Source organism: Denticeps clupeoides, chromosome 2 (assembly GCF_900700375.1).
Source record: "Denticeps clupeoides chromosome 2, fDenClu1.1, whole genome shotgun sequence".
NCBI classification, from domain to species: domain Eukaryota; kingdom Metazoa; phylum Chordata; class Actinopteri; order Clupeiformes; family Denticipitidae; genus Denticeps; species Denticeps clupeoides.
The window spans coordinates 28,808,640-28,832,829 of record NC_041708.1 but is presented as its reverse complement, the minus strand read 5'-3'; the positions used below and the strand labels follow the sequence as shown (position 1 = coordinate 28,832,829).

Here is a 24,190-nt window from a genome sequence, read left to right as displayed (position 1 = left end):
GTGGACCGGTACTGCCAAAGAAGCACCCTGCTACCTAAAGGAGCCATTCATTACAGCACTGGCAGCTCAAGCCAGTCCTGATATAGAGAGATGTAAATGAAACTCTAGTTGAATTTAGAAGGTTACTCTAGACCACACTACACCATATAAGATTACCTGCACACAAGACAGGTCTGTCCACTCTCCTCCATTTTCCTATATCTCTATATATATTTCTTGGTGGATGAATTGATATTATTGTTTGTGCAGGAATACACACGTTATAACAATATGTGTTTTCTATTATTTGTAGTAAATCTGATTTGCGTTGTCAATATTTCCAACACATCACACGAAATTATACTGAATTCAAGAGTACACTTCACTATTTTGGTTCCTGACCAGATCCACCCAGCAACTTTATTGCCTGATTAAACAGCACAGCACATGACAAAATTCTCCAAATCAATCAGAAATTGGGAGGATGGACTACCAGACACATTTGTAGATTTTACACCTGGAGTCTATGAATCTGTTTAGAAAGCTGTTTAGGTGGCATGTTATTTTTGTTTGGCCTAGCGGGTAAAAAAACGGACCTGTAATTGGAAGGTTGCAGGTTCGAATGCCGAACCGCCAATGTGCCACCAAGCCTGTCAAGGGCGATGGGTTAAATGCAGAGGGCACATTTCACTCTGTGTACTGGGTGCTGTGGTGTGTCACATGTAACAACTAATCACTTTCCCTGGATAACATTGTATAAATGAGGACGTCTTCAATTTCAGCCTCGGAATCTGAAGCTCATTTGTTCTTATGCAAAGCAATATTTTATTAACATTAACAAGAACAGTACACTACAAATAGAAAACAAAAGTGCAAACTAACAATCTCTTAAACATACAGAGCATTGCAGTGGGACCGAACGTATTTTGTACACAAACTTTATTCTATTTTCAGGGAATCTATGAATGTGAGGTGTTTATAGGGATCCCACAACATATGAAACAATGGACCATTAAAACCTCCCTCTTTAAACTCAAGTACAGCTCTTAGCTCTATGTTTTTCTCTCCTTGGCTTTTGGAGAGAAGGTGGCTTGGTAAGGCTGGCGTCTCCTCAGTCTGTGGTCTGGATTGTTGTCCTCCTTGATATAACCTGAAAAAAGAAGCAGAACTATGAATTATTATATTTTTTAAGCATTACAAACTCCTTCAGCTTTTCAACCGTGAGGTAAAATGAACCATACCTCGTTCCACACAAGTCTGTGTGGAGGGGAAGCCAACCTCCCAGAAGTTCTCTGGTGTTGAAGGAGGGATATATCGGAACCTGTGCCGAGAGCACGATGACAGCTTCTTCTGTCGCTCCCCCTCTGGGAGATCTGCATAATACTGCAGACAACACACAGGAGTCAGCCTGGCTCTTGAAAACTGGCCACTCACATGGAAGCAATAAATGCTTCAACAATGCATTTTATCAAATATTGGAAAAATACTTCTTAATCTTTCTTAGTTAATCTTGCTTCTTACTTCTTATTATATTAGATACATTTATCGTCACTATACAAGTAAAGCAAGATCAAGTTTGAAGCAGATGCAGGTTAAAACTAGGTCTGACAAAGATAAATAAAAGTAATATTAAATAAAGATTTAATATTATTGTACAATATAAAGTAAGCAGTGAGTGAAAGTGCAGGTAAGGTGAGGATTGATCATATGTACATAGTTGTACTGGGGATATATACAGTACAGTACTACAAGACACATACAATCAAAGTACAGTTGGATAAAGTGCATGAGTAATGCACAACAACTATTTTTGCAAAAACAGCATTGAATAATAATAAAAGTCAAGTGGGTGTGTGCATGTGCAAGTCAAGTTAAGAAAAAATGAAAGCTGGACTAATAATTCATTCTTGATTTACACACAATTTCTCATGTCAAAATTCCACATTTTAATAAACTCCAAAGTTGATATTGATCATCTTAGCGGTACTTACTATTTCACACTCTTTGCACGTGTGACCCTTCAGCTTCCTCCTCTCATCTTTCTTGCGTACCACTTCAACACGAGCAAAAGACTTTTCCTGTCTGTTCCAAAAAAAGCATCGAAAAGGAAATTAATTAGTACACATTCAGCAATGAAAGTAATGCATAACAAGGAAAAAGTACCTGGATCTTGCATCTGGACAAGGCCTCACCACAGCTTTAATTGCAGTACAGTGGTCTTCATCTGTAGAAGAATTACAGGTGCTTACCAGGTATTTATTGTACAAAATATGGTATGTATAAAAATATAATTTTTACACAGATTTGGAATTTTTACATTTACTTTTCAATATATTTTTAAAATAAGGAGAAAATAGAGACAAGATTTTGCTCAATACTAAAATTAGTCTTGCCTTCCTCTGCCTCTTCTTCTTCCATCTCATTTTCATCATGCTGCAATTCATCATTGTCCTGAGGGCCGTCCTCCTGCTGCAGGTCACAGCTGTCATCTTGGGGGCAGGACTCATACTCCCCATAAGCACTTTTATCAAAGATCTCTGCCAAACTGTCATTAGCCTTCAAGCCCAACCCTAGCAGAAATTCAAATGGATCTTAAAAACAGGCAAATTAACAGATATGTTTATTTGTTTATACATCATATATCATATATACATCATATGATGTATAAACCCATCCAACACATTACAGTCATCTTGCAGAGTATAATACCTGATCTCTCATGTCCATTCTTTATGTGAAGCAGCAAGCTGTGGCTGACAAAGGTACAATCCATATCTACAGTCTCTCCCTCGGATCTCTTCTGGTCCTTGGTAAGTGCACACATGTATGCACACACAGAATCAATGACTGATATTGGCACAAACTGCCATTAAAACAGATAACACAACTGTAGCTTTTTCTAAAATAAACACACCTCAGACAAATAAAAAAAAATTAGAACATGTTTTTTCCATTCAGTTCATGTACATTTCTTTTTGTCAATATTTGTGTATGAGTTTGTAATCTAGTCTGAGGGTTCATACCTCTGCAAGAGGGGGGCTGTCTGTGTACTGCGACAAAGCAACAGCTGGATCCATACTCCACGTCTGCTCTGTTTAAAAAGGAAATATATTCATTTGTTTGAAATGCCCCCCATAGCAAATGATTGCAAATGTAAATTTTGTAGCCATTTGCAATACCCATAGGGTCCTGCAGGGGGCTCTTAAGACGTGCACATGGGTTGGGCTTGAGCACTGAGGTCTGTTCAGAGTCCTGATTCATCTCCTCGCCTTTCTTTCTACATTGTGCCTGCTGAGAGGGCCAGGGCGCACATTTTAAAAGTTAAATAACGCAGCTGGGAATTTTTAACTCACATCCAAACCAACGCTGAACAGGTCTGTATTGGTAACTAATTAGTTTCAACTGTAAATCTGCAGCATGAGTATGTGTGAGAGCAGGTTTTCAGGATAACACCTCTGTCCTGAACAGACATCCCACCTGAATGTATTTCTCCATGTGGGCTTTAGTGGGCTTTTTGAAGGCCAAGTCTTTGTTCTGAGGCTGTTGTGCAGCAGGTCGAGGTCTCTTCTCCAGACGGTTCTCTGGGGAAAGGTCCAGCGGTTTATCGACTGGCCCTTCATCGTCCTCGTCACTGGTAGAAACTATTTTCCTTTTTATGGCCTCAGGCTGAGCACGATCATTCTTCAGAGGAACGATCGACGAGGGCTGCATGGCCTGCAGAGGAGCAATGCGGGGAATTGAGTCATTCAGCAACTGCCGGGACTCACGAGAGGACAGAGAGACGTTGCGCAGGAGGGATGGAGAGGAGGTCTTAGTGTTCTCCATATTGCCAAACAATGCTTTTCCAGAGAATACATCATTACGTGTTAAGGACCTGTTGTAGAAGAAAAGTAAAAACATCATGTCTGTAAGGGACATTAATTCTTTAATTTCACTGAAGCAGTAATGTTATATAAAAACCACAATTGCATTCAAACTAAATTCATAAATACAGATAATGAATATGATTGTACTGAAAGCAGATAAAAAAAAATCATGGTTTGTATGCATTTTAAGACTCACGTTGTGTGGCTGTCCATTGCATTGTGACCAGTGTTGTGTGCTGGGCTAAGCGTATCCTGAGAATCCTGCACAAAGAAAAAAATAGGCAAAACAAAACCAAACATATCACACTGAAGAATGCATGTCTATAACAAAAAGTTGGAGACCTGGCCTCCATAGTCACCGGACCTGAACCCAATCGAGATGGTTTGGGGTGAGCTGGACCACAGACTAAAGGCAAAGGGGCCAACAAGTGCTAAACACCTCTGGGAACTCCTTAAAGACTGTTGGAAAACCATTTCAGGTGACGACCTCTTGAAGCTCATCGAGAGAATGCCAAGAGTGTGCAAAGCAGTAATCAGAGCAAAGGGTGGCTATTTTGAAGAAACTAGAATATAAAACATGTTTTCAGTTATTTCACCTTTTTTGTAACTCCAGATGTGTTCATTCATAGTTTTGATGCCTTCAGTGAGAATCTACCAATGTAAATGGTCATGAAAATAAAGAAAACCCATTGAATGAGAAGGTGTGTCCAAACTTTTGGCCTGTACTGTACATAGTACAATAAATTCAAATTTACTCACTGGTTCCTCAGCTACATCCAGACGGCAGGTTTCAGCAACCACTGCTCCCTCTACATGACACCCCACTAAAACACACGGCACCACTTGTATCATTTACAGAAACAACACTGTACTTTTTCTGCTATATTTGCATTGCTACACACACATTCATATGGTCTGAATATATTTGTTTTCTTTTTCGCATTCTGCTGTGCACATATTGGGTGGCATGTCTTATAAATACATGTGCAGGTTTAATGTTGAAAGAGAGAGAGCATTGCAAACTGTGAGGTAGAAGCAAGTCTTTACTTGTGATGTGGTTCACGTCCATCTCACAGGTTTCTGGCACCAGCACACCTTTGCCATGACAACCCTGAATAAGTGAAGAGGAGACTCCTTTCCTTGTGTCTATAACAAAAAGAGCAAATTCAAGTGTTACAACCTGTGTGCATTTTATTAGAATATATGCATGAGGTAAATAAGTATGGTAATAAAAGAACATTCTAGGAAGGGAAAGGAGGGTGGAGGTGAGAGTGTGTGTGTTGCATTTACCCATGGTAGACTGCGATAGTGGCTTCTCTGCATAACGAACGTGGTTGTGTTCTCTCCTCCTCTTCATCTTGCTGAGAGCAGACAGAGAAAGTGTCAGCTGCGGAGAGTCTGGGATCACACAGTCCTCAGCCTCTGAAGACACAGCTTTGGAAGGACTTCGTACACAAAGACACAGACAGACACACACACACGCACACAATGTGAGCATTTGGACTCTACACAGATTGCATTTGAACCCTCAGGATAATGTGTGTCTCTGTCTTGTTCACCTGCATCCCTGCTGCTCCTCCAGCTGCAGAACCAACTTTCTGTTCTCCTCCTGGAGATTGTTCCTCTCTTCTCCTAAAATCACAGTATATTTATGCATATTTAAAAAATAAAAAATGTTTGTAGAACGTATTCCAAAATCCACTATGTGAAGATCACAGATGCTACTGAGCGGGGTTAAACTCACTGAGCTGAGCAATGAGGCTCTGGTTCTGCTGCTGAAGCTTCTCAAACTCCACCTGCTTCTTCCTCATGTGCTCCTCTGTCACCGCACACCGATCACACAGCCCCGCCCGCAACCTGTAGAAGGGAGGTGGACAAAGAAAACCGGAAGTATGTGCCATGACCAAAAAAATTCTCTTCATCCATATTTAAGCTCATGCTGAACTTAACTTTATTACACACATTTTGGGTTGCTTACCGGTCTTCCAGCACTTTGACAGTGTCTCGCAGGGTTTTTTGCTGCTCCCGCAGCAGCTGGTTCCGGCTGTAGAACTCCTCCAGTCTCTGAGCATCTCTACAGAAAGTCAGCAGCATAATGTGTTTTTACACAGTATTAAACAGAAAGACACAGACATCATTGCTTTTGCAACCCATGTTGCCAATGACCAATTAAGAATAAAATAAAAAATAAAAAAACTATATCAAGCTGGTCCTTTTATGGGTAAACTGGTGGCCTGTTTTTGCATGATGACTTCCAATTAGATGGCATTCATTTCTTTTATATGGCACTTTTTGCAATCAATATGGTCACAAAATGCTGAAATATTTTTCACTCCAATGATATGGGTATAATGTAAAAAATAATCAAAAGATAAGATAAATAAACATGATCTCAACATGAAATATTTATCTAATAAAAAAGATCCTTCGGTAACAGTTGCATGGTCTTCTCTCCGAGTTTTTGAGACCACACTATGAAAGCGCTCTTTGTGAGGATCTCAGTCCTGACATCTGAAACCCAAAACTGTTGGAGGATCAGTGGGAGGCAGAATTGGTGATGCAGACTCGCAAACAACAGGAGAAGACAACAGTAATTAAGCTCTTTGGGAAGGACATCAAAATACAGAGGGACACAAATGTGATATTCAGTCTGGTGGATCAAGCAGGCCTTTCCAACAACTTTGACAAAAACATATGAAATAGAGAATAATACATTGAATTTTGGGGAATGTTATGTCTTATGGTGTTGTATAAATGCACATGAAATGGAACAGTGGGACAGGTACTCACAAACATCGCTCCTTCTTCAGTTTATTCACCTTTGCCTGCAATCCTACACATTAGAGACAGGAACATGTTAATTTGGGAAATTAAGGTAATTTCAAAATACAAACCTGTGACAAATGTATTGAAAGGGTATTAATGGGATGTAAATTGTGTTAAACAGTAAGAGTGTTTCTTCATTTAATTTCTTCACACAACCCATTTTAAAATTTGCAGTGTGAGGATTTGTTTTGTGTACTATGCTCTCATATGCGATCGAATTTATGTGACCAACATTATTAGTGGGCTTGACAATCAACTTGACTGTCTGAATCAACATCAACTTGGACTGTCTGAATGAGAGTCCGCTACAAATGGACACGGAATTCAGTCTAGCAAACGTAGTCCTGACCCTGGACCTGAAAGGACTGATTGTGAACATCTCAAAGGGAGCAATGTACACTGGGAATTTGGGAAGCTGCATTTTTCTCTGAAGCAGGTAGACAGTGATGCATGGGGGGGGCTCCCTTTTCATCAAATCCATCAGGGAGTTTAGTTTAGGGCCCCAACTCCTCAGGACAAAACAATAGTGTCTCTGTTTTCTGAGGAAGAGGGCAGGACAGCCTCTGTTTTGTTACGACAGAGAAGTTCACTCTGCTTTCATCCACTGTTACCTTCATTTGCAATTAAACTCATTCACCAAATAACAGATAATAAATGCTATCCCTTTTCTATGAGGATGTGTCATTAAATCGACTTGGTGACGCATGGCATAACCAAGGACACAAATGCCTGGAGTGTTTGTTGACTTTTGTTAAAAGTGACACACTGCTGCGGGTAATGTTCTGAAGCCATAATTCATATTACAGAACATGAAATTTATAGCCCTACCCTTCACTAGAAGGGAAAACCATCTGACATGCTTTCAAGTGGAGAATTTTTTTGTAACGTACCTTGCAGGGCGCTGTCATGGCACTCTCTCAGACGACTCCATAGCTCATAGAAAACATCAGCAGAGTCTGGGGTGGTACTAATGCCAGGACTGCCTCCTGTCAGCACAGGGCTGTTCATGGTCTCGGCACCACACACACAACCTGCTCTGTCAATACAAACTCAGGGAGCCCAGTTGGATCCTGGTAATAAAGAGAGGGGAAAGGCAAAAAAAAAAAAAGTATAAGATTCTCAGAACAGTTAATGCAGTGTGGATACGGTCCAGAATCAAGAAAATGATACACAAATGTAAAATGCATTTAACATCATTCCTGAAATTATCTACTAGATATATGAAAACATTGAACAGTAATATAACATTTCTATGTTATAGACTTAGGATGTTTAATAAGTTGCTTATTTTACATTTGATAGCTATTCTGAAGGAGTAAACCATTGCTCGAGAGTTACTCCAAAACTTCCAATATCCTTACAGGTTTTAATTTCATTTACACAAACTCCACACCAGTGCTATGCTAATGTCACAATCATATGTAAAATAGGCTACAATAACATAAGACACTTCACATTATCATTGTAATCACAATCAAACTGGGAAGTTCTTACCAACACCTCAAACCCCCAAAAGTGACAGTGAGCTCAGCAAGCACCTCCACAGATGAACGCCATAAAACAGTCCCTTTATTGGACTAAAATCGCTCACGGGACAACAGCACGGCAGATGGTGAGGGCTGGAGTGCTCTACTGCATGCGCTCTGCAAAAACCACAAGTCAATATTACCTTTCATCCGACTGGCCGGGCAGGTTCCTACATTCTCACAGAGCTGGGATCATACCAGAGTTTAATGGCACAGACAACTGGTCCAACAGGTTCCCCCCATCCAATGAAAACCGGTCCTGCCTGTCCTCCACTTCACACACTGGGACTAACTGAGGCAGGCAGGAGGCAAGTAAAAGCCTAGAGCCAAAGGACAGGACTTTATCTACACAAAGAAACCCTTTTTTAAAATCATACCCTTTCTATATCAATACCTGGGATATATATACACGACCACCCATAAACAGTATTTTCTAATGATCCCTGTACACACAAAATTGGCTGCAGACGAAATGTTGCAACCCGGAGGTACAAAAATCATCAGCTCCACTCCCCATTGCCACAGGCTATGGGAACCAGTGAGCCAGGGAAGAGGGGTGATGAAGATAGATCTTCATGTTAAATGGCCTTTTCAGGCAAATTTCATCAAAACTGAGAACATAAACTATTCAGTGACACTCTTAGTATTGCTTATAAAGACAAATTGTATTATCATAAAGCAGCAGCAATTTATTATTATTTTCTCTCTGGAACTTACATGATATTCAGATTATACATACACTTTAGGCTATACCAACACCTCAAACTCAGCAGAAGATTGGATGTACTTTTTTAATACCACAGAGTATGAAGAAGATGTATAAAGTCACTCAAAACCCTTTTTCTTTTTGAGGCAAGCAGTGGCATGATGTGCATAGTGCATGGGGCAAAAACATAGTGGGACAAGCCCATGCCAGCCAAATGCATTCCAGAGTATCAGAAAGAGAGACAGGCGGTGGGGTGTTACCATGATTCTCTCAAGTCTTTCCAAAACTTCAGCACCACAATCAGAGATCTGGATATCATAAATAAGCTGCACAAGTATTCACAGGTCAGCAACAACAAACATTTAAAACACTTAAGTTGTATACAGACAACATAATTGTATGCCTATATACCAAGAGTTCATTCTAAAAATTCTTTGGTCGAAGGGTTAGAAACCCAAAGACTGCAAAGTGGATTTTATGCAAATGCTGAAGTATGTGTGTGTGTGGGGAGGGGGGGTCTAATATTCAGAACATTCAGAGGTGAAGAAAATGTGTTTGATGTGCTTTTAACCAGAATAGCAAAGTTTTGATAGAGAGGTTTGTTTGACATTGGGCACCCACGGATACTACAGTAGTACATATCCAAGCGCCATTTAGTGGAAAAATCCTTAATATTGCGCAACAGACTCAAACGCACACTTCCATACATGCACATGCAGACAATATTGAGGTGGATGTAAAGGTCATGTGAGAGTGAAAGTTAAGTGTAAAATAAGCCTCAATTTAATTTAATAAAAATTAGACTTTTACATTACTTTGTTTTACTATCTTATCCCACATACATTGTTTGAAAATTGTTCTAGGACAGTCGGTGAGTTGGAGGGTTAAATAGAGATGAGAATACGTATGGAGTTTTTGAGGGTTGTGGGTAGAGGTTTCCAGTTTTGCTCTGTAGAAAGTAGATTTAGCAGACATGAAGTTAGTTAGTTAGAAGTCACGTAGGAGTTTCTGATAATACAGCAGGTCCAAGTCAAGCTGTGATGTGTTAGTCACTGTTTCTAGGGATAAGGAGATGAATGAGTCAGAGGTCGAAAGATGTGAAAGAGTGGAGGAAGAGACAGATGAAGGTGAGACAGCATGAAGGTTATGTCGAATGGGTGGTGGGTGGTGGTCAGTCTTGGATCCGAAAGGTAGAGTGAAGGTGAAGGACAGAAAGTGGTGGTCAGAGATGTGAAGTGGAGTGGAAGAAAGGTCAGTATGACATGCCCTCTTTTGTGGATGGAAGAGCTGCTGCTGTTGGCCAAGGAGAAAGAGTGGAGACAGGGAAGAAGGCAAGACTATTCAAGTCAGGTGGAAGGTTGAAGTCACCTAGGAGGAGTTAAAGGGGTGTCTATGGGAAGAGTCATCCAATGACATCCATGACAAGCCATGGTAGCTCCTCTTGCCCCCATTAAGCGGGTCATTAAATGTGGCCAACCTGTTGGACGTGTGAATTAGGCCAAATTGGACAAAGGACACTCATTTTTGCATGAAAATGTCAAATATTGGACAGAGAAGAAAGGTGCTTTGAGAGTGGAGTGAGGGAAGCTTTGCATGTGCAAATCAAACCCTCACTCAACAGAGGTGGAGGCCTCAGACACAACTTATCTCCCAACCTATTCTGCTGCCCTTTCATCCATCCCCAGAAAAATCAGGCCCAATTCACACATCCACCAGGTTGGCCACATTTAATGACCTGCTTAATGGGGGCAGGAGGAGCTGCCCTGCCGTTGTTTCACTTAATGAGCCTATTCAAGGTAGGAGTGAGCTGTAACCAACCTGGAGGATAAATTGACAAAGTTCTGTGGATGGAGAATGAAACGTCTCTACATTAAAGAAAGAAAGTCCAGTTGCCATGACTCAACTTTCAGACAATTGCTGAGCCGAGTGTCCAATTAATCAATAAAGGTTCCAAGTGACCCTGAAGGGGGCGATATATGACGATGATAAGGATGTTCACCGGATAAGAAACTGAAACTGCATGGAACTCAAAAAAGGATATTTTAAGATGCGAAGTGTAAGTGAAGTGATTGTCATTGTGAAACACTGCAGCACAGCACACAGTGACAACGAAATGTGTCCTCTGCTTTTAACCATCACCCTTTGTGAGCAGTGGGCAGCCATGACAAGTGCAGTGTGTGTGAATGGTGCTTTACTCAGGGGCACCTTGGCGTTCGGGATTCAATCTGGCAACCTTCTGATTACGGGGCCGCTTCCTTAACCGCTAGGCCACCATTACATTACATTTACAGCATTTATCAGACGCCCTTATCCAGAGCGACTTACAATCAGTAGTTACAGGGACAGCCCCCCCCCCGGAGCAATTTAGGGTTAAGTGTCTTGCTCAGGGACACAATGGTAGTAAGTGGGGTTTGAACTAGGGTTGCACGATATATCGAACAATTATCATTATCGCGATAATATCATACATGATATCTGTATCACAAAGAGGAGCAATAAATTACATTTATACTGCGTCCGAAATTGCATACTATATACTATTGTGACGAGCCGTTGCAGTGAGGTCAGGAAAGGACAAATCACCTCCATCATGAGGGTTTCGGAATAATGCTTTTTATTGAACAGAATCCAGTAGGTGGCGCCAATGCCTACTCTTTCGGCTTCCAAATAACAGGGAGGCGTCTCTTCTTCTCCTCCCGTCCTACACCTCGACTTCCCGGTGTGCAGTTTCTTCCCTTGCACACGCTACATTAAGAAGTGAAGTGATTGTCACATGTGATACACAGCAGCACAGCTAAATTTGTGCACACAGTGAAATTTGTCCTCTGCATTTAACCAATCACCCTGCAGTGGGCGGCCATGACAGGCGCCCGGGGAGCAGTGTGTGGGGACGGAGCTTTGCTCAGTGGCACCTCAGTGGCACCTTGGCGGATCGGGATTCGAATCGGCAACCTTCTGATTACGGGGCCCCATAACACACATCCCAAACCCCAACAGAACACATTTACCCATAACATGGTTAACTATTTGCAGTCCCCGGGCGCACCCGTCCCGTCGGCACGTATCTCACCCACAAGGCATGCTAGTCCCAACTCATGGCCGGCCACCACATTATGTTTTATGTGAAAAACAGCATGCGAGGCGAGTAGTATGTCCGAATTCATATTATTCATATTATTCGGGGCGCTATTTGGAGAGTTACCCACTGTCTTGAAGAAGACATGTTGCTGTAATGGGTTTGGGGGAAATGTGTGTTGTGAGGCGCTAGTTGTTAGATGACTTACGTTTGATAAACACATTTCCGGTTCAAATAAAGATGGAATTGTTCCAATTGGGCGAACTGTCTACTCATTTTGACACGTGGCGCAACAATACTGTTTTAATGTTAGCGCAATACATTCAAATTCAAATGTGTTACCTACTCAAGTAGTATGCGATTTCGGACACAGCGTTAATTTTTGTGCCAAGCATTTGTGTGTCCGAATTTGACCAATCAGATGGGCCCTTACTATCTTTATACCCGCCTCCCAAGTTAAAGTGAAGTGATTGTCACATGTGATACACAGCAGCACAGCACACGGTGCACACAGTGAAATTTGTCCTCTGCATTTAACCCATCACCCTGAATGACAGCATCCATGACTATTAGTCATGACAGGCGCCCGGGGAGCAGTGTGTGGGGACGGTGCTTTGCTCAGTGGCATCTCAGTGGCACCTTGTCTCCATCCTGGACGGGGCATCCTGTGGGGCAGTGGTGGCCTAGCGGTTAAGGAAGCGGCCCCGTAATCAGAAGGTTGCCGGTTCGAATCCCGATCCGCCAAGGTACCACTGAGGTGCCACTGAGCAAAGCACCGTCCCCACACACTGCTCCCCGGGCGCCGGTCATGGCTGCCCACTGCTCACTCAGGGTGATGGGTTAAATGCAGAGGACAAATTTCACTGTGTGCACCGTGTGCTGTGTATCACATGTGACAATCACTTCACTTTTTTTTTTTTTTTTTTTTTTTGTCAGATCGGGATTCGAACCGGCAACCTTCTGATTATGGGGCCGCTTCCTTAACTGCTAGGCCACCACTGGTGATATAATGCTAGGTGATATAATGCTATTGGCTAGACCGGGCCATGTAATGTTTACATGTTAATAGTCATTTTTATTTATGTGGATGTTGACAATATGTTAGTGTTTCCACCACATACCAATTGTGAAGGACCAATTTTGAGATAGTAAGAGGCCAGTACCACCACAAGTGCATCAGTGAGTGGTGATCGATCACTTTTGGTACGTGGGGACCACTACAGACCTGAAGAATCCCACAAAAGTTTCAGTTCTGTACCAGCCATGCAGAATCACAATTGCCTATTTTATCGACTTCCAACTTTGAAAACCAAATGTTCATTTGCTCCCTAATATACCCTGCCTCCCATGGCCTGGTGCCAGTGTAACAATTAAATGAACGTTATTCACTTCATCCATCATAATATTATGGCAGATCAGTTCATAAATGGTGAAATTAATATTTAATATATATATCATAAAGGTTTGCTGGGAGTTTAGAATATAGAATACTGGTACGAATAATGATACCGTCATAATCTATATTAGTTTACTTCATTGTGATGGGTGATGATTTCGTAATCCTCATTGATATGAGACATGATTTAAATGATTTTTTAAATGTATGAGCTCACATCAACACAGTAGGGCCCCAGTGGCCACTACTGGTGAAAAACATTCCACTACTTTACTACTTTTGCACCATCTAGAGTAAGAAGGCTTACATACAACTCAAGATCTGAGTTCACCAGTGATGCGGAACCCTGCTAAACTCCTGATTAGAAGAGACGAAACGGGGAATGCGTTCAAATGTTTCCGCCTCTGACGTTTGTGATGAATAATGGACCGAACAGCAAAGCATCCCACGTTTTTCGCTTTGTATTCCACGACTCGTCAAACCTGGAGAACCACGGTAAATGCGAAGTAACAAAACTCTCATGCATGCTGCCATCATCAGCAAATAGCTGTGAAACTGAGGTAAATAAACGCGGTAAGGAGGAGGTTAACGTACTGGAGCTGCCATGACTATCCTGTCACTCGTTCACGGTCAGGATTTGTAGGTCAGCGAATTAGACAAGCCTGCGCAAAAAGCAAGGCACGGCAAAATGCAGACTCCGGTTTCCACAAATTATTACGTGAAATAACTTCAACAACTTACCTTCACAGAAGCTGCTTCATAACACTGAGTAGTTCATACTTCGCGGGACGCAAAGTATTATGGGATAAAAGTCCCTTTCTAACACAATTCCGGCCACAGTGTGTCATAATAGTAATTCCGTTCAATTAGGTTAAACAGAAATATATTTTAAAAATATGCACGCGTGTTACGTTCACTAAATAGTTAGGACAAGAATTATAGTTAGTTGGCGTTTAATTCGAATATTGCTTAATATTTGGCAAATTCGTATGTGAAATGCTTGATTAGGTGCTGAAGCTAGTGAACGCCGGATGACTTTTATTTTGACACACGGGAGGCGAACTTTGACGGAAGTCGGGTTTGCTTTTAGTATTGCTTTATAGCGTGTGTGTCGTATTATATTTGTTTGGAAATTGATTCCGAAATTAACCATGGTTATTTAACAGAATGTGTCTTTCGTATACAACACAGGGCCGGTTTTTATTAATTCAGTTCCATTCATTAATCGCATTTTCCCTGGGCACAAGTCGCATTTGTTTCACATGTAAATATAAAAAGCACTAAGTAAAGAGCTAACCATCGTTACGTAGTAGTTTGGCATTGTGCAGGAAAAAAACGGGCATAACAAATTTTCCAAGCGCATTGTGCGTAGAAAGAACGTGTCGAAAATGCATTAACAGCAATAATAATTTAGCTCTATCCACAGCGGGGGCATATCGCGTCTCTTTCAAACAATTTCGCCTATTGCACTAATATTTTTGCGAGCATCCATCCATCCATCCGCCCGTCCGTCCGTCCGTCCGCGGTCGATGGCCCTGTTTTTCTTCACTTCCCCTGCATCTCGGGCTGCCTCCGGAAGTACAGTCAAACTTTACTTCACAGAAGAAAACAGCTGTTGTAGGAGTGTTGAAACAGCCGACAAAGTGAGTTCTCGCCATGTAAATCGCCGATTTCTTGCGCTTTTCAACCTTTTGCGACGTAAAAGTAAGCAAAGCTCCGCGTCGGAGCCGCGATAGTGCGCGGCTGAATGCAAAAACCTTTGGCTTGTTATCCGGTTAGCCGGGCGCGCTAGCTAGGCTAATGTAGCTTAGCTAGTTAGCTGGACGTCGTAGACCATGTACAACTGTTTCTGAGTCGCTAGCTGTCATCGAACGGTGATGCGCTTCACTGTTGACGAGAGAGGGTGTCTTTAATGTCTTTGTATTGTATGTGCGAGGCTTAAAAATATTTTTTTATTTGGTTGTTGTCATTATGCATTGTGGTTATTTGCCAGGCTTTTAGTATGGAGGGGAACCGGGTAGCTAGCTGATTAAGTTTAAACGACGAGTCCTCTATCAGGAGCTCTCCACAAAAACAAGTGGGTCATCGGAATTGTTCCAGATAAGATGAAGGTTTAGTTCGCGGGTCCAAGTTACATTGACATCAAGTGGCTTACCTGGTATTATTGTGGAAAAATAAAACTTATGCAAGCATAGAAATGATTTAATCATATAAACCCTCTTTAAAATGCAAAGCAATGTGTTGATAATATTTGAAAATGTTTGATGGTGTTGTAAAAATAAAGATTTTTTCCCTTCTGTATTATGCAGTGTGTTATACAGATGTACAGATGGGAATCAAGAGGTGCATGTACAAATATTCTATTTAGATGACATTTTTGCAATGCAATCCTTTTTTCCTGACAGATGTTCCAAAAATTGATCCATAAAAATGTTAGTTTTTTGTGTTCTTCTGTTTTACCAAGCTCCCTGTGCAAATTCTGATATTTGTTCTGATATTTTTTGTAGAATGCCAACCTCCAAAAGAAGGGCACAGTCTGTGGAATCAGAGTTAAAAAGGAGAAAGTTGGACCAGCGTTCATTGCCTGCTGAAATATCTGAAGCACCACGCAGATCTTCCAGAGCATCATGCCAGAAAAGAGCTTTGGTGGATCCCCATTCCAAGAAAAAGTCTATTGTGCGTTCAAGACAAGGTGACAATACAAGTGCAATTCGTCAGTCCTCCAGGTTAAAAAAGACCCAGAAATGTGGCATACGGAATAAAACTACAAAAACTGCTAATGCAAATCTACATAGAACAAAATCAAGAACATCTGGTGATAATGTAGATGAGCAGAATCCAAAGGCAAAGGGAAGAGAGCCTATACAACGTAAGCGGGCTCGACGGAAGACATCGAGGGCGAAGGTCAACGATGGCGTTGTTTACAAATGCCCAGGACGTCCCTCCAATGGTGTGGGAAACCACAGCAGGAAGCTGCCCCCTGACTCAAAAGAAACTGATATTTCAGTAAGACTGGAATCTACAGGCTTGCAGTTGACCCTGGACCTTATACAAATTGATCATAATTATGGTAAACCTCCTAAATTATCATCCATAAAATACAAGACTGGTAAGAAAATTGTATCTTCACCTGAAAAACCGCCCGAAATGTTACAAGAATATGCTAAATCAACAGATCAAGCCTCAAAGGAAGGCAGTGCAACTGGGCATTCTAATGGCTGTGTGGATTCTGCTGCAGAGATCCTAGAGAAAGAACCACCACCAGCTTCTTTTGTTCCTAGTGACAAAGCAGATATGACTTCAGATGGTAAACAATGTGGAACTACAGATTGCCCTCAGCCCTTAGAAAAAGCTGTTTCAGAGGCTGTTAAGGAGTCTATCCTTGTTGAAAACACTCTCTCTGCTGAAACTGTTTCTGAAACAACTGTCATCACCATAGAAAATGAGTGCTGTGCTTCAGAACCTTTAGAAAAAACAAATGACTCTGTTCTTGCAGAGGAATGTGCATATGCACCTGAAGCACCAATGTCAGGGGATGTGGAGGATGTTGAGATTGAGCACTGTATCGTGGAGGTTGTGAGTGAAAATCCATCTCCCTTAGGTGACTCCAAGCAAAAGACCCCAGTCCAAAACTGTGGCAACCATGCTAGCAATTTGAAGAGTAGCTCAGGGCCACCCAAAAAACAGGCAATGAACCCTCAGGCCCGAACCAAGGCCCGCTTGGCAGCCCAAGCAGAGGAGAAGGCTGCAGCTTCCAAAAGAGCTGCCGCCAAACAGCTCAATCTCTTAGCCTTGTGTGAGGAGATCGCTGATGACATTGCCTCAGATACCACTGTTGCCAAACAAGAAAAGGATGAGCCAAAAAGTCCTGGTGCAACAATGTCAGATGAGAAGATTGAGGTGTCTGAAACCCAGAAAGAAGCATGCATGTCTGAAGAGCTGCAGACCACACCAGCGTCAGACAGCCCAGAAGAGCAGTCTCCTTCTCCTGTGCCCACACAGACCCCCACAGACACCCAGCCAGATGCTGAGGCACCTAAGAGGCGCTTCTTTTTGAGTCAAGTTACTGTCCCCTTGAAGGTTCATGAGAAGAAGAAGCTGTCACGCTACCAGAGGCTGCGGCAGGTAGAACTTCAGCGGGACAAGTTGACGTGGACTCAAATGAAAAAACTGAAATCAGACCAGGCTAGTCTAAACCAGTCTACCACTGTCTCCATGCCCAGCCCAGCCCCGGCACCAGTAGCAACGCCAGCACCAGTCACGGCCCCGACCACATCTGTAACTCCAGTCACAGCCACAACCCCAACCCAGTCATCTAACACAGAGAGTCTCCAAAAATCCACCTTAAAAACTGAATCCAAGAAAGTACTTCCTGCTCTCCCCCCTCCCAGGCCCAATGGAGTTACTGTCCCAAAGACTAAGCCTTCAATAGAGTATAAACCCTACACTCCAAGGCCTAAATACTCCCCCGATGACTTTGAGTTGGATGGTGTGGATGAAGAGGTCTACAGGCCATCTGTACCCAGTAATGGGAAAGAAGAGGTAATGCTGAACTGCGAAGAGCTATGTTTGATTTAGGTTTTTTGGTTTAGCTAATGCCACATTCTCTTTACAGACCAGTGCAAGGCAGACCTCCTCCACACAGTCAGAAAGGCACTCAGGAGGCATAGTGGAAAAGCAGCCAGTTGTCCAAACACCAGCTGATAAAATCATTCCCAATACACAGGGTATTTACTTCCAATCAAGTGGGTTGGGCCTGGGTGGTGTTTTACCTATACACTGTGTAGTCAGTGTACAATGCATGGTATACATCAGTAGCTTTAAATTTCTTATTTAGATGTTAATGGGTTTTGCCTGGTTTATTTAGGTAAAGATGTGAAGACCCCTGCTTCATCTAAGTCACCAGCAGGAAACACTGCTCAGTAAGATTATTCTACAGAACTACAATAAACTGATTGTCATAGACTGTTTGCCACATAAGAAATGATGTGTAACCTGTTACTATTTGTTTATTGCAGGGGTAATTGTGCTCCTGTGTCTGATGCATGTCTTCAGAAAGAGATCAAGGTGTTGAATGAATCCAACAAGGGGGCTCAGCAAACCACAATTGTGAGTCTCAATGTAGCAAACTAATGTCGATGTATACTCTATGCTAAAGTTAATACTAAACCGTATAGGGTTGTGTATCTTTTTGTAACCTAAGACAAACGATTAATCACAGCTTGTGTGCATAGTGTATCTAATAGTTTCATAAACTGTCTTAACTTTAAACTATTTTTTGTGAATGTTAGGATGCTGGCCAGAAACACTTTGGTACCGTGGTCTGCAGTGTGTGTGGAATGCTGTACTCTACAACCAGCCCAGAAGATGAGTCTCAGCACCTGTTGTTTCACAACCAGTTCATCAGTGCAGTCCGATATGTGGTGAGAGACACAAATCTTACAGTCATTATATGAAAAAATGTTGAAAAAAAAAAAAGTCCATGTCTTCAAAAGTTTTGGAATATTAAATAAACCTATAAAGTTATGGGAAAGTAATTGAAATCTGATTGACACATGAATGTATAATGAAGATCATAGTTATCCGTAAGATTGCACGAGAAATATTTTCAACATTTACAACAACAACATTTAGAACTAGCACAGGTTTATAGTATCTTCGGTCTCTTTACGTAGTGAACCACGTCACATGTTGCTGCGTGCATTGCTTCCATATTCCAGCACATCCACAGCAGTGTGTCTCCTTTTAAAAGTCATGTAAATTATATCAGATGATCTATGCTCGAGCCTGATTGGGCTAATTTTACTTGGGCTCAGGCTGCGCAAACTTGGAGGAAGACACAAGTTTAAGCTTTTCATGTTTGTCTTAATTTAATAATTAAAAAAAAAAAAAAATTTGTGTAATTTTATGGAATGGGTAGTTCTTTGGCTGATTGTTAACACTCACAGTTTTTGATCAAACTAATAAAAAAAAATGTCACTGAACCAGCACACTAACCATGACCATGTTTTTTCAAGGGGTGGAAGAAGGAGAGGATTCTGGGAGAGTATCCTGATGGGAAGATAATACTTGTTCTTCCAGACGACCCCAAATATGCACTTAAAAAGGTATCTTTTCTCAAGCTTCATAATCACCATGGAAGGATGCAGATTCTTGGCTTTGTGTGTATACAGAGTTTGTATTGTACACCTGTGTTTGTGTGGGTTTGGTACTAGTTATTTTCCATTAAAATATGGCATGGAGACACCAATGATTGTGTGGAACCCAATTAGTTTTTTTGTATTTCTTCTAGGTGGAAGAGATCAGGGAAATGGTGGACAATGACCTTGGCTTCCAACAGGTAGAGACCAAGTGCCAATCTCAGACCAAAACTTTTCTCTTCATCTCAAATGACAAGAAGGTAGCAGGCTGCCTTATTGCAGAGCACATTCAAGAGGTGAGAACAGCAAAGTTGTTCCATTACCAATACAACTCAATAGGCTGGCTTTTGAGTCAGAATTTATTTTCTTTATTTACTGTGTAATTTAAGAACATTTGTTTAAAAAATATAATCAAACTATTGGTTCTTATTTTGTTTCTAGGGTTACAGGGTTATTGAGGACCCTGTTCCAGAGGGCTCAGAGGGAGAGAAGGTGATGTTTGAGAGGCAACGGGCGTGGTGCTGCTCCACCACCCCTGAACCTGCCCTCTGTGGCATCAGCCGAATTTGGGTTTTCAGTCTAATGAGAAGGAAGGGCATCGCATCACGGATGATTGAGTGTCTCAGGTGAATTTCAAAGCAAGGGCTGTAAAAAATCTGCTCACTCCATCAGTTTATGATAAAGCAGTCAAGTTTTGGTCAAGTGGTCAAGTTTTGAGTGACACAAATACAAGTTTTCACAAAGTTTGCTGCTTCAGTGTTTTTAGATTTTTTTTGTCAGGTGTACTGAAGTATAATTACAGGCTTTTTATATGTTTCAAATGCTTTTATTGACTATTACATCAAGTTTATGCAAAGAGTCAATGTTGGCAGTGTTTAATGGCACCTGCCTGCTGCCATTCCTGAGCAAGCTCTGCATTTGTGGCACCCTAATCCTGCAGCTGATCTCTTGTTTAGGAGACAGTGCTGGTGCTTGCTGGACATTCTTGGGGTCCCTGAAGCCTTCTTCACAAGACTTGAACTTCTCTCCTTGAAGTTTTTGATGATCCAATAAATGGTTGAATTAGGTGCAATCTTAGTAGCAGCAATATTCTTGCCTTTGAAAGCATTCATGCTGCTATTGTAATTCAATCAGCATGACAGAATGATCTCCAGCATTGTGGTCCTCAGCACTTTTACTTGTGTTAAATTGATCACTGAAATTATCTCAGCAGGTGGCAATGTTTTTTGGCTGGGCTCTTTTTCATGGCAAAGAGGGACTTTGCAATTCACCTGATCACTTATGCAATTTGTCATCATAAAAACGGAAGCAGCAAACTTTGTGAAAATCAGTATTTGTCATTCTTAACTTTTGGCAACGACTGTACATGATATTTTTCTCCTTTTCATTGCTGATGCCTTGGTTTTATTTTGCCCCTTAGATTCCAGCACACTTGTGTATGTTTTATTAATCACATGAATCAATCTATTCTTGAAAAATGTATACATCTTAGTAGCTAGAGGTCCAGATGCATATCCATTGTGAAGGAATCACCACAACTAAAATCATTTTTTGTTCATTTTGCCACTTCTCTCTTTTTGCAGGAATAATTTCATCTATGGCTCACACCTGAGCAAGGATGAGATTGCTTTCTCAGACCCAACACCTGATGGCAAGCTCTTTGCTACACACTACTGTGGGACCTCTCAGTTCCTGGTGTATAACTTTGTCAGTGGAAGTCGTTCAACCTGACATGCCAGCGATTGGTCTGCTCATGCTGACTAATGAATTGCTTTAGAAAAGGGAGGTGTGGGCGTATATACACATAACCTGGAACTCTACAACGGTTGTTGTTTTTTAAAACTGCGTTCAAAACGTACCGAGAACATCACCACAGTAAAGAACAAGGGATATACGCCAGAGCAGAGAAGACATGGGTCCTGTGGTCCCTCTGCACCTTTAACCCGAGTTCCAATCACAACCATGTCCCTAAACCCGGGATCCCTACATCCCTAAGCACACCAGTGGCTCCAGTTTGGCTCTTACCCCTCCAAGTTGGATTTTCAGAGACGGTTCAACATGGTAACTGCAGGCGTTGCCTTTTTGTTTTGGCTGGGAGAATAGTCACATATACTTTTGAATCTCAGGTTGAAAAACAGTTGTCTTTTTGTGTTTGGTAATCTCCCTTTAAATTGTATTTGTAAAACAAAGATATTTTATGACATTTTCTATAAAGACAGAGACTTTTGAAAAATGCTTAAAAGTTTACATTCGTGAAATTGACAGCAATAGACAGTGGACTTTAGAACACAAGCTGGCAACTAGGAAATAGCTGTATGAATAGCTACATTTTCGTCTCAAATGCATTGTCATTGTTGACTACTCTCCTTCATCCATTTTCTTTTGATTTTAAACATTTTGCAACAACTGAATTCACAGTGAAAACACCACCACTGTATAATTTCCTGTAGTAATATTATGTGATGTGATTCCTGCCACCAGAAAATGGATTTAGGTGAAGGTACCTTTCATAGTCATTTATGTGAACATTCTGTCAGGGTCTTAGAAAAGCACTTCATTCCTTCTAAATGGGATTTTACTAGGTCACATCCTGGTTTTGGAGGTAGTCCATGTTCCCATGGGGTAGGTCTGGGCAATATATCTTTTCAGAGATACTGACCATTATTACGTTCAACTATGAAATTTGCAGTACAGAACACTGTGTGTTCCACATGAAATAATCTTAAATATAATCAACAATAATGCCAGGACATAATCTGTAACTGATGTACCATTAAATAAAAGAAGCGTACGTTCAGAAAATAAATTAAATTGATCTTGTAACTGCAGCATTTGACCGTTTATATTGCCCAGACCTAGTCAGAGTTAATATTATAAAAAGCAAAAGTTTCCCATGTGGCTTATTCAGTTCCACCATTAACTTACAAGACTTTCTTTTTTTTCTTTTTTTTTTTTTTTTTTTTAAATACCTTTTCATGAAAATCTTCACAAATGTAGAAACATAGCTGATGATTTGTGCACCCAGTATCAAACAGGTTTTTAATAATAAAAAAATCTTACCTGGCCCTGAATTATTTATATTATTTAATGCCAACCATGTAGCGACACGTTTTGGATGCTCATTCTACTTGGAGGAGAGTCTTGCTCTAAATTACTACCAATGCTTCGTGCGTTTTTCCCACGCATTTAATAAACCAGCTTGCCCAACGCTACTGAAAGGCAAAAGTTAGACTCAGGAAGCATGATTATGGGAATCATACAGTGCATCCGGAAAGTATTCAGAGCATATAATTCTTCACATTTTGTTTCTTATGGATTAAATGCATTTTTTCCTCATGATTCTGCACACAACAACCCATAATGACAATGTGAAAAAACGTTTACTTATGGTTTATTAAAAATAAAGAAATGGTTTATTGGGCATGAGTTGGAAAGACACACACCTTCAGTTGCTTATGGCCATACCAGCCGAAGAACGCCCGATCTCGTCTGATCTCTTAAGCTCAGAAGGGTTGGACCTGGTTAGTACTTGGATGGGAGACTGCCTGGAAATACCAGGTGCTAAAAGCTTTAACTAGGGGCAGTGGTGGCCTAGCGGTTAAGGAAGCGGCCCTGTAATCAGAAGGTTGCCGGTTCAAATCCCGATCCGCAAAAGTGCCACTGAGCAAAGCGCCGTCCCCACACGCTGCTCCCCGGGCGCCTGTTATGGCTGCCCACTGCTCACCAATGGTTATGGGTAAAATGCAAAGGACAAATTTCACTGTGTGCACCGTGTGCTGTGCTGCTGTGACAATCACTTCACTTTATTATTATTATAGTTCATTTCAGAGCACAAACCAAGCATGAAGTCAAAGGAATGGTCCTCCGAGATAGCATTGTCTTGAGGCACAAATTCTGTTGCAAATAAACCATGAACATTTGAAACATGCAAGTCTGTTCTTTGGTCTAATGGAGACTAAACTTGAGCTCTTTGCTTTTGTTTGGAGAAGGAAGGCAGAAGCCTTCAAAACTAAAAACATGGTGTGTCCATGGGTCATGAAAAAATTAGCAGCATTTTGTAGAATAATGGAAAGCACACAGAATACCTCCAAGTTGACATCACAATCAGGGTTCTAGTGCGGCCCTCACAGAGCTCAGATCTCGATTCCATTGAGTATGTGTGGCAGCTACTTTTTGCTTTTATGTACAGTGGGTACAGAAAGTATTCAGATCCCCTTAAAAATGTACACTCTATGTTATATTGCAGCCATTTGCTAAAATCATTCAAGTTAATTTTTTCTTAAAGAAAGTGAAAATTAAGTGATTGTGAAACACTTCAGCACATTACACGGTGCACACAACAAAATGTGTTCTCTGCTTTTAACCCATCACCCTTGGTGAACAGTGTGTGGGGACAGTGCTTTGCTCAGTGGCACCATATCGGGATTCGAACCAGCAACCTTCAGTTTACAGGGCTGCTTCCTTAACCGCTAGGCCACCACTGCCCTTTTTTCCTCAATGTACACACAGCACCCCAGATTAACAGAATTGTTGACATTTTTGCAGCCACTCAATTATTTTAGCTGTGAGCTTAGGGTCATTGTCTTGTTGGAAGGTTCAGTCTGAGGTCCTGAGCAGGTTTTAGAGAAGGTTTTACTCCAGCATATCCCTGTACTTGGCTGCATTCCATCTTTCA

At 41.4% G+C, this 24,190-nt stretch overlaps 2 protein-coding genes across 10 annotated transcripts; one reads left to right on the top strand and one right to left on the bottom strand.

Moving 5' to 3' along the window:
- Positions 1 to 780: 780 nt before the first annotated feature.
- Positions 781 to 14,155, bottom strand: rbbp8 (retinoblastoma binding protein 8). Of its 7 annotated transcripts, none has more exons than XM_028969303.1 (20): positions 14,117 to 14,155; positions 8,166 to 8,314; positions 7,562 to 7,741; positions 6,636 to 6,678; positions 5,824 to 5,919; positions 5,590 to 5,702; positions 5,405 to 5,477; positions 5,136 to 5,290; positions 4,893 to 4,991; positions 4,605 to 4,669; positions 4,042 to 4,106; positions 3,457 to 3,853; positions 3,159 to 3,270; positions 3,003 to 3,070; positions 2,689 to 2,785; positions 2,373 to 2,549; positions 2,143 to 2,203; positions 1,971 to 2,061; positions 1,221 to 1,362; positions 781 to 1,129 (listed from the first exon to the last, which is right to left on the bottom strand). In XM_028969303.1, the coding sequence occupies exons 3-20, from the start codon at positions 7,677 to 7,679 to the stop codon at positions 1,032 to 1,034; spliced, it is 2,070 nt and encodes a 689-aa protein (XP_028825136.1). In that variant the 5' UTR covers positions 7,680 to 7,741; positions 8,166 to 8,314; positions 14,117 to 14,155; the 3' UTR covers positions 781 to 1,031. The 7 variants fall into 7 exon arrangements, with proteins under 7 accessions (XP_028825136.1, XP_028825135.1, XP_028825140.1 ...); XM_028969302.1 differs by lacking the exon at positions 14,117 to 14,155 and adding an exon at positions 8,396 to 8,864; XM_028969307.1 differs by lacking the exon at positions 14,117 to 14,155 and adding an exon at positions 8,396 to 8,864 and having other exon boundaries at positions 2,689 to 2,779.
- A 364-nt stretch (positions 14,156 to 14,519) lies between these two features.
- esco1 (establishment of sister chromatid cohesion N-acetyltransferase 1) lies at positions 14,520 to 22,586 on the top strand. 3 transcript variants are annotated; one of them, XM_028968292.1, is made up of 10 exons: positions 14,520 to 15,079; positions 15,883 to 17,917; positions 17,991 to 18,120; positions 18,243 to 18,297; positions 18,394 to 18,484; positions 18,667 to 18,798; positions 19,393 to 19,482; positions 19,668 to 19,811; positions 19,957 to 20,141; positions 21,099 to 22,586. In XM_028968292.1, the coding sequence occupies exons 2-10, from the start codon at positions 15,884 to 15,886 to the stop codon at positions 21,244 to 21,246; spliced, it is 3,009 nt and encodes a 1,002-aa protein (XP_028824125.1). In that variant the 5' UTR covers positions 14,520 to 15,079; position 15,883; the 3' UTR covers positions 21,247 to 22,586. The 3 variants fall into 3 exon arrangements, with proteins under 3 accessions (XP_028824125.1, XP_028824116.1, XP_028824133.1); XM_028968283.1 differs by having other exon boundaries at positions 14,522 to 15,018; XM_028968300.1 differs by having other exon boundaries at positions 14,524 to 15,018; positions 17,991 to 18,102.
- Positions 22,587 to 24,190: the final 1,604 nt, after the last annotated feature.